The sequence below is a fragment of the Lampris incognitus genome, chromosome 8 (genome assembly GCF_029633865.1).
Source record: "Lampris incognitus isolate fLamInc1 chromosome 8, fLamInc1.hap2, whole genome shotgun sequence".
Taxonomy (NCBI): Eukaryota; Metazoa; Chordata; class Actinopteri; order Lampriformes; family Lampridae; genus Lampris; species Lampris incognitus.
Genome location: NC_079218.1, coordinates 10,341,155 through 10,353,856, shown reverse-complemented (window position 1 = coordinate 10,353,856; position 12,702 = coordinate 10,341,155). Strand labels below are relative to the sequence as shown.

At 44.1% G+C, this 12,702-nt stretch overlaps 1 protein-coding gene across 1 annotated transcript in view; it reads left to right on the top strand.

Moving 5' to 3' along the window:
• gbe1a (glucan (1,4-alpha-), branching enzyme 1a) overlaps nucleotides 1-12,702 on the top strand; it is a 251,284-nt gene that overhangs the window by 178,648 nt on the left and 59,934 nt on the right. The window contains exons 10-11 of the mRNA XM_056285228.1: nucleotides 6,480-6,590; nucleotides 7,788-7,959. Coding sequence (XP_056141203.1) covers nucleotides 6,480-6,590; nucleotides 7,788-7,959 — 283 coding nt within the window. The remainder of the gene's footprint in view (nucleotides 1-6,479; nucleotides 6,591-7,787; nucleotides 7,960-12,702) is intronic.

The window sequence follows — 12,702 nt, the reverse complement described above, 5'->3', positions numbered from 1 at the left end:
CCTGTTGGGATAAGGAATTCATTTTTCAGACATAGTCAGCCGCCATTGGTGCTGTGCCCTCACAGGGTACCAGTGGAAACTGTAAAACCACTGTGGTGACCCTGAGCAACAGGGAATAAGCCGAAAGAAGAAGAAGAAGAATCATCTTCAAGACAAATTAACTGCATTTAACATATTGTGTTCATAAACAAAAGCACAATCACACTATAAGGAAATGCAATATAATTTTGCACGTTATATTGCACTCAAAGGCATACTGTTCCAGTAGCATCCCAGAAGGATCAGAGGCCTACATTTAAAGGATGTGCAGTAAATATTGAGCTAGTCCCAGGTCCTTCAACATTAAGTTTGAATACACCAAAAAGAGTTGCCCTATAAGTGAAATGTTTTATGGCCGTACTTTCCAATCATGTGATTCTACCATAGTTGTCATGTCCCCATGTTCCTTCTGGATTGTCACTGCCTTGGTCCACTCTTCTTTGCATGGTCTGGTTGTCTCTTTCAAGTATATGTCAAATCAAATGTCACTTCCTGACCAGGGAAATGTCTCTCTAATTAGCAGTTACCCATATAAAATGTTGCTAACTTTCCTTGGATTGAAAATGAGAAAATTGCAGCAGAGTAGTACAGTCTAAAAGCTATGCTTTTAGCCTTAAGTGTCTTCAAAATAAAGGGTTGTCATCAAGTTAGTGTCGCATGACAGTCACATTTTGCCCTCAGAGACTGAGGCAGACTAAGTAAATAGTTTTAATACATCACTGTGTGCTGCAATGATGTTTTAATCTTACGTTGCACCTAAGAATCTTTTAATAATAATAATAACAATGCTTTTTATTTATTCAGAACTTTTAAAAATACTCATGCTTTACATAGGATAAAATAAGCAAAAGCAAAATACCAAAGAATAGAACACACAACATTGATCACACATTAAAATCAATTTTGAAGAGGTGAGTTTTGATTACTGATTTGAATATGGACAGATCGCTGCAGTTTTTGTATTTGGGGAGAAAATTCCAGAGGAAGGGAGCAGCAATGGAGAAGGCTCTGTCGCCCCCAGGTCTGGTGCTTGGTCCTGTGTGGTGGAGACAAGAGGTTTGATGTCAGAGGAGCGAAGGCTACAGGAAGGAGTATGGTAGTGAAGCTGGTCGGTGAGGTAGGAGGTGGCCATGTTATGGAGGGATTTGTGAGTGAGGTGAAGGACTTTGAATTAGATCCGTTGTTGGATAGGCAGCCAGTAGAGGGTCTGGAGGACAGGGGTGAAGTGGTCACGGGAGCAGGAGTGGATGAGCAGATGAGTTCTGGATGTACTGGAGTTTGTTAGGACTTTGGAAGATGATCCATAGAGAATGTTTTTGCAGTGGTCAATTCTGGATGTGATGAAGGCATGGATCATGGTTTCAGCAGCAGAGAAGGAGAGGGATGGGCAGAGAAGAGCTGTGTTTGTTATGTGGAAAAGGGCAGTTCTGGTGATTTGACTGACATGTTCAAAAGAGAGGTTGCTGTTGAAAATGATTCCAAGGTTGTGGATGTGTGGGGAGGGAGACAGTCTGAGTGGAGTATCGATGGTGAGGCAGAAGTTGTGCGGTGTTTTGCTAAGGGATTTAGGACCAATGATGATCGTGTCAAGAGTTATCACAATTTAGCTTGAGGAAGTTTGCATGCATCCATGATTTGATTTCAGTGAGGCAGTTGGTCAGACTAGAGTAAGTTGTAGTGGTGATGGATTTAGTGGAGATGTAGAGCTGGACATCATTGGCATAAATCAAATCAAATCAAATCAATTTTATTTGTATAGCCCAATATCACAAATTACAAATTTGCCTCAGTGGGCTTGTAACAGTGGAAGTGGTGACCATGATGACACATGATGTTACCAAGGGGGGGGGCATATAAATGATGAACAGGAGAGGTCCAAGCACTGAACCCTGGGGGATGCCTTGGGACAGAGGAGTGGTGAAGGAGGTGCAGGTGTTGATGCTGATGAAGTGTTATCTGTTTGTGAGATGTGACTTAAGCCAGGAGAGGGTAGTACCAGTGATGGTGAGGGAGGATTCAAGGCAGGAGAGAAGAATGGTGTGGTTGATGGTGTCAAAAGCTGCAGTGAGGTCAAGGAGGATGAGAATACTGAGGTGGCCAGACTCTGTGGAGAGGAGGAGGTTGTTAGTGACTTTAAAGAGGGTTGTTTCTGTGATGTGCTGTGAACGGAAACTAGATTGAAATGGTTCAAACAGGTTGTTGGGGATGAGGTGAGCTTTGAGTAGGGAGGCGACAACACTTTCCAGTATTTTTGACAGAAAGGGGAGATTGGAGATAGGCTGGAAATTGCTCATGATATCAGGCTTGAGTCCAGGTTTTTTGAGGGTGGGGGTGACAGCAGCCAGTTTAAGTGTATGGAGGACTGAACCAGAGCTGAAGGAGGAGATAATAATTTCTGTGATGAGTGAGGAGATAATGGGAAACAGTCCATAACAAGATTGGATGGGATGGGATCCAGAACACAAGTGGAGCTTCTCTTTCCTACCTTAAAGTTGGACAGCTCCATTGGGGACTCAGGGGAGAACTTTGACGGGGGCTGGGTGATAAAGGGGGTGGGAGACAGGTGGGGAGGTGGTCATTTCACTGTAGATAGTGTAAATTTTAGATTGGAAAAATGAAAGGAAAGAGTTGCACTTGTTAACTGTGAAGGAACTGGAGGAATTGTCTCTGGATTTGAGAAGTTTGTTATTATAGAAAAGAGAGTATTGGGGTTGGTGGAGCCAGAGTGTATCAGGTGTGAGTAGTAGGTGGACCGGGCTGTGATGAGAGTGTCTTTGTATTGTTGAAAGTAGTCTATATAGGCTTGGAATTGCACTGTTAAATCAGTATTTTTTGCAAAGTCTTTCAAGCTGGCACTTACGGGGTTCTATTTGATAGAGTTCAGGAGTATACCAGGGAGCTGAGTATGTGAATGAGACTATTTTATTTTTATGGGATCCAGCTGATCAAGACAGGAGGAGAGTGAGTCATTGTAATAATTGGAAAGATCATAATAATTGCCTTTTCATTTTATTCTCTTTTATTTTGTTACTGTAATGTTGCCGTTACTGAGAAGAGAGTCAGTGTCACCATATTTCATTATAAACATCTGTTGTAGTGTGTACTGTTACTGGGCATTTGATAAACTTTAATAAATAAAGTCTGTTTCTCTCGCAAAAATTGTCACAGGTAATGCCCCGTGTGAACCTCTGGTTCATGTTTACATGGGGCCCCAAGCTTTGCACCACGTTGCTTTGAAAGGGGAAAGGCTAAAACGGTCCTAAATCATGCTTCAGATCAAGCCCACTGCCTCCTGTGTCTCTGTACTTTATACGGCAGGTAGGTTTTAAGCTGTTTGGTGACAGAAAGGGAAAAACAGCAAGTTGGCTGTTAGGTACATCATAACCGCCATGCTGACTAGTGCAGAGCCGATAGGAAATCAGAGTCAAGTGTCTACTCAAGTTTCTGAACAAGTCAGGTTTATATGTAAAGCCCAAATTCACAAGAAGGGCAGCACGGTGGTTCGCGTGGTCGCCTCACAGCAAGAAGGTACTGGGTTCGAGCCCCGGGGTTGTCCAACCTTGGGGGTCATCCCAGGTCGTCCTCTGTGTGGAGTTTGCATGTTCTCCCCGTGTCTGCATGGTTTCCTCCGGGTGCTCTGGTTTTCTCCCACAGTCCAAAGACATGCAGGTCAGGTGAATCGGCCACACTAAATTGTCCCTAGGTGTGAATGTGTGTGTGTGTGTGTGGGGGGGGGGGGTGGGCTGTAATGGCCTGGCTGCCTTTCCAGGGTGTTTCTCCGCCTGCTGCCCAATGACTGCTGGGATAGGCTGCAGCATCACCGCCACCCAGAGAGCAGGATAAGTGGTTTGGATAATGGATGGGAATTCACAAGAGGGACATTGCTGAAAAAAAGAATGAACAAATGGATGTTAAACTTAAATGGATGAGCTTTATCATTAAGATAAATGTACTTTATTAATCCCCGTGGGGAAATTCATCCTCTGCATTCAACACATCCCAACACACACTGGGAGCAGTTGGCAGCTGCCGTGCAGCGCCCGGGGACCAACTCCAGTTCTTCTTGCCATGCCTTGCCATTAGAGCTCAGCCCTGCTAGTAAAATGGTTTTTTCACAGCTGTGCATAGACAGTAGTCAGTTTTGTGACTTGTGATTAGTCATATTTAGTTTCACAAGAGCTTGCTCTTCTGTTGTTTCCTTTCTGCCGGTCCTGTTTCCAGTGCCCGAGACAGACTTACAGTCTTGCAGTCGTGTTGGTGAATGTCCTCCAAATAAAGACAGATAACCCGATGCATCCTGAAATCCCACATGTCCCTCAATGCAAAGTTGCCAGTGGGGGGGAAAAAAAAAGTTAAATACCTCCATTTCACTGTAAATGATGCAGACAGTATTCACAGGGGGGGGGGGGCATTGACCGGGTAACACACAGCACTTATTTAATGCAGCGCGCCGCAGTAACATGATTATGAGTGACACTTGTCAGCCAAAATAGAATTACCAGGACGGTGTCCGAACCCAGCAGTCAGTACTTATGCAGCCAAATGCAGTTATGCATGCATTTACTTTCATAAGCACACATTCGTGTGCACTACCAGACGGGTTCACACACGAACACACCGACACACAACACACACACACACACATGCAACAAGTGATTACATGTGTTTGCAATTGTGGAGAGGACTGATCGAATGCAGTGGCTGCCGCCCTGTCCGCACCCAGTCCTGAAAAGCTGACTGTAGAGACATTGGATAGGAGAGGGTCGATAACAGTTTGACAACTCAGGTGTGGGTCACTGGTTCTGTGGAGGAGAGTCAATAGAGAGATATACTGAGGTGGTCCTATCGACCTTGAAGTTGCTGGCACTCAGGTGTATGTGTGATGTGTGTTTGTGTGTGTGTGTGTGGGGGGGGGGGGTACACACAGGCCTGCTTGTATGTCTACACAAACATATGTGCACCCTTGTCAAAGTAAAGAGTCAACACTGGAATCCTAGTTTTGACTTATGAGTCCCATTGTGGGACTTTGTGTGTGTGATAGATTTGCTTTTTTTGTGCCCGGACCTCATGAAGCTTGGTGGGCAGTTAGATGTGTCTTAAAATGTTTTTCTTTTTTCTAATCCCCCCCCCCCTTTCTTTCCCCAATTGTACCTGGCCAATTACTCCACTCTTCCGAGCCGTCCCGGTCACTGCTCCGCCCCCTCTGCCGATCCGGGGAGGGCTGCAGACTACTACACGTCTCCTCCGATACATGTGGAGTCACCAGCCACTTCTTTTCACCTGACAGTGAGGAGTTTCACCGAGGGGATGTAGCGCGTGAGAGGATCGTGCTATTCCCCCCCAGTCCCCCCCCCCCCCCGAACAGGTGCCCCGACCGACCAGAGGAGACGCTAGTGCAGCGTCCAGGATACATACCCACATCCGGCTTCCCACCTGCAGACACGGCCAATTGTGTCTGTAGGGACACCTGACCAAGCCGGGGGTAACACGGGGATTTGATCTGGCAATCCCTGTGTTGGAAGGCAATGGAATAGACCGCTACACTACCCGGACGCCTGATGTGTCTTAAAATGTTGTCCATAGGATTAAAATACTCACAAAACATGTGTTCTATCAAATTAAGAATAGTGGGGGGGGGGGTTGCTTTTCACCAGCTTCCTTTTCCTTGCTACATCCACACATAGAGCTTATATCAATAAGATGCCAGTGTGTTGATGTACGATTATATCGTCTGGTATTTTGGTGATATAACTTAAATGTTGCATTCCCCGGTCTTAAAGGCTGCATTATAGTGAAGTGAGACACTTTTCACAACTTATTCAACTGTTACTAATGATCATCTCGCAACATTTACTCTTGTGCAAGTAACTTATGAAACCACCGACAGTCATCCACCAAAATGTTGTCGATATCGGGGTATTCAGTTAAGACTACCGCCATGTTGGATTTTGTGATATTGCCCAGCCTTGCTCTGGAAGTACGCAGATGTGATTACCAAGTTTACAGATAGCTGGAATATACTTTGTCAACAATAAAACGTATTTCCACATCAAATTGAATTTTTTGAAGCTCAACTTGAAGATTCAACAAAGTGGAATGTTTGGCAAGTTTTGCAACTCAGTGAAGGGTTGCTTTCTTCCGAAGAGATCTGGGATTCAAACAAGCTGACCTTGCCTTTAAATTAGCCGGTGACCTGTAGCTGAGACCCGAAACATCTTACCGCATCCTAACTTCAGTGCCATTGAAACCGCATGAACTGTAAAGATGCCATTTTCAGAACTAGATGAAATAAGTTGTTCTTCTTTGGTCTACTTTTTAATGATGCTGGTTTTATTTATTTTTTTTATCTCGTTTGTTTCATGATACTTTTCCCCCCGCTGCTGACCCACTTTCTGTTCTACCAGATGCTAATTTTCCACCCATGACACCCTTCTTTCTAGATTCTGAAGGAGTGGAAAGATGAAGAATGGGACATGGGGAACATCGTGTACACCCTGACCAACAGGAGACAAGGAGAGGCCATCATCTGCTACGCAGAAAGCCATGACCAGGTTGGTTCTTACTTGGGTCATTGACTGTCCTTCCAGATATCATGTAAAACTGCATTTGCGTGACGAAAACCTCATCGTGTCTCTCGCCTACTGACGGATCCTTGCTTGTCGTAAAGTTTGCACCCAGCCATGGTGGCGTTCTCTTGTATCGCCTGACCTGGTTGTAGCAGTAATGGTAAAACTGGCGAAAGGCTGCTGTACATCTTTGAAATTTGTATTTGAAATCCGATTTTTCTGCCGTGTGTTGCGAAGATTTTGGACCAATCAACACACTCGTCAATTTTTGCCTCTTTGGGTGGGATCCGACAAGATGGCAATGCTAAAGGTGTTTTTATTTTTTTATTTTGTGGTACTTTATTGATCCCCGTGGGGAAATTCTTATCTACATTTAGCCCATCCTAGCTGTGTAGCTAGGAGCAGTGGGCAGCCGCCGTGCAGCACCCGGGGACCGACTCCAGTTCTTTTCCCATTGCCTCGGTCAGGGGAGCAGACAGGAGTATTAACCCTAACATGCATGTTTCTTTTGATGGTGGGGGAAACCGGAGCACCCGGAGAAAACCCACCGCAGACACAGGGACAACACACAAACACTGCACAGAGGACGACCTGGGATGAACCCCAAGGTTGGACAACCCGGGGGTTCGAAACCAGGACCTTCTTGCTGTGAGGCGACAGCGCTAACCACTGGGCCACCATGCCGGCCTAATGATTCGAAATGGTTGATATTATCTCTCATCGCAAATGACAGAAGAATTCCCCGCCATTACCCTAACCCAATATCCAATACCTGTATAGTAGTAGCCTAATCAACCTAATTCCTTGTTTCTGTGTTGACAGAAATTGTTACAATAAATTCTGAACTTCCTTCCTCCATAAAGAACAGGTTATCAATATTATTTTCAAGATAAACAAGTAAAGGTAAGACTCCATGAATGAAAGCCTGGGATAAGATCAGAAAAGAAAAGGTGGAGGCTACACAGGGCCAAGTTGTTAACAGAGAAACGGGGAGGAGAATCAAAGGTTAAAAGCGGATTTGAACAAATGGGTTTTTGGTGAGACATTGATCAAATGAGACGTATTCATCAGAAATGACGAGCCCTTTGACGCGGGGGGGGGGGGGGGCTGAAGTACAGAGACGGCATCATATGTCTTCTTGGAGATTTTTTTGAAATTTGAAAATGTGTGTAAATGTCATAGGCCTTGGTGGGGGACAAGTCTCTGGCCTTCTGGCTGATGGATAAGGAGATGTACACCAACATGAGCGTTATGATCCCAAAGACGGCTGTCATCGACCGGGGACTTCAGCTCCACAAGATGATTCGACTCATCACACATACTCTAGGAGGGAATGGTTACCTCAACTTCATGGGTAAGTTTGTGTGTGTGTGTGTGTGTGTGTGTGTGTGTGTGTGTGTGTGTGTGTATCAGTACTGCCGCCTTTTCAACACTTTACAAGAAGACAGACTTTAGGTGACTATTTCGACTGGCTCTCGGGGCTGAAGGGGATTTCTCAAGGATGTCCCCTGAACTGAACTCCGTTCTCTCTCTTTCTCCCTGTCTTTCTTTTGACCTCTGTAAATACATCTGCCCTGTCACACTACGTTCCCTGACCTCGGTGGTGAACTCTGTCAATGCTGTCTGGGAATTACACGTGTCTGAGGAGAAGAAAAAGTCAGGAGAGAATTGGGGTGAAATCTCCAGAGCTGGATTTTAGTGTGTGGCAATGTAGTCTTTTTTTTTCTTTTTTTTGGGGGGGGGGGGGGGGGTTTGGTTGTTTAATTTTTGTTTTGTTTGTTTTGTTTGTTTTTTTTGTGTAGGGCAATTGGAAAACAGTGTGGCTCAGAATAAATCAAACTTATTCTGAGCCAGATATATAAACTTAGCACAAAAAGTAAGGAAATCTGTGTTTGGTAGATTATTTCTTTGTTGTAACAATGCTTCTTGGCAATAAATCTTACATCAGGCACCTGATTGTCAGCACCTGGGGTACCAGAAGCTCAAAACAAGAGTCAATAGCAACAGCAAAATAAGCTGTTTGGCATTGGCTGAGAAGACTTGGCAAATGTTTCATGGGCGCAACCCACATACTCAGCTCTGCTGCTCATCCCACAAATGCCTGTTCCTTACACATGTGGCCCCATTTAAAAGGGAAATAAACAGGCTTTCCAACGGTATAAGATTTATTGCCAAGAAGCATTGTTACAACAAAGAAATAATCTACCAAACACAAATATCCTTACTTTTTGTGCTAAGTACATATATATATATATATATATATATATATATATATATATATATATATATATATATAGGTAGCGCTGCGGTCGATTCTGTTGCCTACCAACACAAGGCTTACCGGTTCGAATCCCCGTGTTACCTCCGGCTTGGTCAGGCATCCCTACAGACACAATTGGCCTTGTCTGCGGGTGGGAAGCTGGATGTGGGTATGTATCCGGGTTGCTGCACTAGCGCCTCCTCTGGTCAGTCGGGGTGCGTGTTTGGGGAGGAAGGGGAACTGGGGGGAATGGCGTGACCCTCCCACATGCTACGTCCCCCTGGTGAAACTCCTCACTGTCAGGTGAAAAGAAGCGGCTGGCAACTCCCCATGTATCAGAGGAGATGTGATAGTTTGCAGACCTCCCCGGCTCGGCAGAGGGGGGTGGAGCGGTGACTGGGACAACTCGGAAGAGTGGGGTAATTGGCCAGGTACAATTGGGGAGAAAAGGGGGGGGGGGGTCAACAACAAAAGGCTTTTTACATTCTCCCAACAAAGAGAGATCAAGCGTCTCGCTGGTAATAAACATAAATCGGTAATTTTCTTCTCTTTGCTGCCTCTGGGTATAAATTAAGAATACCAAGTTCAGGGGAATCGGGGACTGAATATAATGTAATTTGAAAAATGCCTTTCATAACCTCATTCCAGAATTATTGTATCTCACGGCAATTTCAAAAGCAATGAAATCAGGTGCCTTTTTCTGCACCTCATTGACACAGATATCAGGAGTATTTGGATTTATTTCATTCAGTCTAGCTTGAGTAATACAAGTCCTCATAATCCGATTATATTGAATCAGTTGGAGATGGATATTTATCCTCCTCCCTAGGTGAGGAGGAGGTGAGGGTATAGAATAAGGATATTTGACCCCTACCAATGCAGATATTCACTGATACATTTTCTAATTTGGATAAAGGAGGTTGAATATCACACAATAGTTTGACAATAGTTTGTTCCCCTATAGATCTATAATTTTATAGATGCTCTTTGTTGCCCACATTTTAAAGCCCTGGTGTTTTTTTTTGCCAGGAGAGAAGCTGTCATTCCCACATGCTGGTGAAAAGCAGGAAAGTGAAGTAGATTTACCCAGAAAGTATTGTACTTCGTGCCAGACACTAATTGTGTTCCTCACAAAGAGGTTATCAGTGAGTCGCTTTAGTTTTTTTCTCCCCCCTTTTTCTCCCCAATTGTACTTGGCCAATTACCCCACCCTTCCCGAGCCGTCCCGGTCAGCGCTCCATCCCCTCTGCCAATCCGAGGAGGGCTGCAGACTACCATATGTCTCCTCCAATACAAGTTGAGTTGCCAGCCGCTTCTTTTCCCCTGACAGTGAGGAGTTTCACCAGAGGGATGTAGTGCGTGGGAGAATCACGCTATTCCCCCCAGTTCCCCCTCCCCCCCGAACAGGCGCCCCGACTGGCCAGAGGAGGCGCTAGTGCAACGACCAGGACACATACCCACATCTGGCTTCCCACCCACAGACACAGCCAATTGTGTCTGTAGGGATGCCCGACCAAGCTGGGGGTAACATGGGGATTCGAACTGGTGATCCCCGTGTTGGTCGGCATGCTACCCGGACGCTTTCCTCTATAATTTTTTGACAGGTGGATAGTATAAATAAGTGTTAAGTGGCAAGCGTTTGGTACAGATACTTTCTGTTTGTACCCGTGGCAAGTAAGGCTCAGGTGAGAACCAGTATATTGCTGCCCAGAGTTGAGCAGCTTGAAAGCACCATTATAAATTGGGTAATTAAAACCCTGCTCTTTCATATGGCAAATAATGAAGTGATAATCGCAACCTTGACCTTCTGTCATTCCAAATAAGCCTTTTAAATAGTCGCTTCATTTTTGAAAAGAGCTGTGGTGGTGGGGGTAGAGAGACAGATTGAAATAGAAATAAAAACCTTGGCAGTATATTCATCTTGATTACATTTACACATCTAGGGAGATCGGCATCGATGAACGACTATTCATAGATTCGGTTACTGCAGTCACCATAGGTTCATAGTTACAAGACACCAAGTCCTCACTGGCTGAAATAACCCTGATAACAAAATATTTGAATTCATTCCCCGCAATGTGAAAAGGATGGCTGGCCTCTATTTTTTTATGCAGTCTGTCTGGGAAATTTGTTGAAAATACGTTGAAAAATATGTTGAAAATATTTCTGAAAAATGCTGCACTTTCCATGTTGGAAAGCAGGATGAAACAATAACAGTACTAGCCTTCCTCACAACCGTGTCTGCAGCCATGTGTCCATATTGATTAGGAAAAATTTGAATTTTACACTCAAGGATGTAATCATAGATTCGAACGGCCATTATTTCATTGTCATTGGAACACTCTATCAGAAACCAGCTGTATTAGCATCTATTTATGCTCCCAACCGGGACGACCAAAACCTGATGAAATTGCTCCTGTCTTCTGTTCCAAATTTGAATTCCCATCTGTTATTACTAGGAGGAGACATGAACTGTGTTACTGATCCAGTTCTTGATAGGTCCCATACGAGACCAGTAGCACCTTCTGAAATGGCCCAGACTCTCTCTACTTTTATGGACCAATATGGTTACACTGACCCTTGGAGATTCCTACGTCCATCCACTAGACGGTACTCCTTTTTGCCCCACGCACACCGCTCATTTTCACGCATTGACTACTTCATTGTTGATAAATCACTCATCCCATCAGTTGTCTCCATTAAATACTCCCCAATAACAGTCTCAGATCACTCGACCATGATGTTGGATCTACACTTCGACCCTAAGCCCTTAAGATTTCGATTTTGGTGTTTAGACCCCGTTTTACTAACAGAGGCAAACTTCTGCAAATACGTTTCTGAGTCAGTTAAATTCTTCTGTGAGACCAACCAAAATGAAGAGACTTCCGCATCGCTGCTATGGGAAATCCTCAAGGCTTTTATGAGAGGTAGGATTATTTCATATACAGCTCCCGCCGATGAACTCCGTAGAGCATGTCAGCAGGAACCAGAAACATCCATTGCAAATATCGACAGTTTGCTCTCAACCAATCAATCACCCGATCTATACAAAGATAGCATGTTTCTATTAAAGAATTTTTACACACATCATAAAGTATCATGTTAGAAAAATCTATGTGGAAATGGCAAAATATTATAAAACATCAGCAATATTGCAAAAAATTTTTACACGATGGTTTTTTGCTTTAATCTAAAAACAGTTTTTGTGCTAAATGGGTGATGGAAATGCATTTATCAAATAAATTCGGACAACATAGCAAATAGCACAACCGCCTAATCAGAAGAACTCGCAAATAAATGTCTGGCACGTTTCTAACTCTATGGATGTGTATTTATGTGTATTTGTCAGTAGCAAACCGTGACTCTTAAACCTCGGCCCTCTGATCCCCCTTCCCTCGCCGGGGAACAAATAAAACTACCAGCCTAGCTTATTGTGTCCTCCCCTATAGAGCTGCAAAAATAACCTCTGATAATTCCAGCTCTGAAACAAAAATTAAGACGCTAGTCCAGCCTTAGCAATACAACGAGCCAACAGCAAAATGCAAATCCTCCTTACAAGCAATCGCGTCATCACACAAGCTCAGAATCAGAATCATTTCTATTAGTCATGTAGTTTTGCACATACATTAAATTTGACTGCGGTTTTGTGGCTCTCTCATTGTACTTAACATAGAATAACAACACTGCAACACATCAATCTTCAGATATATACACAAAGATTGACTTATACAGGCGAAATATGAGGTGATAAGGTGTAATGGTGCAGAGAATATATCAGCGATGCTGAAATAGATGTTAGCAGGTTACTTATATACATGTCTGAGGTAGCTGGACATG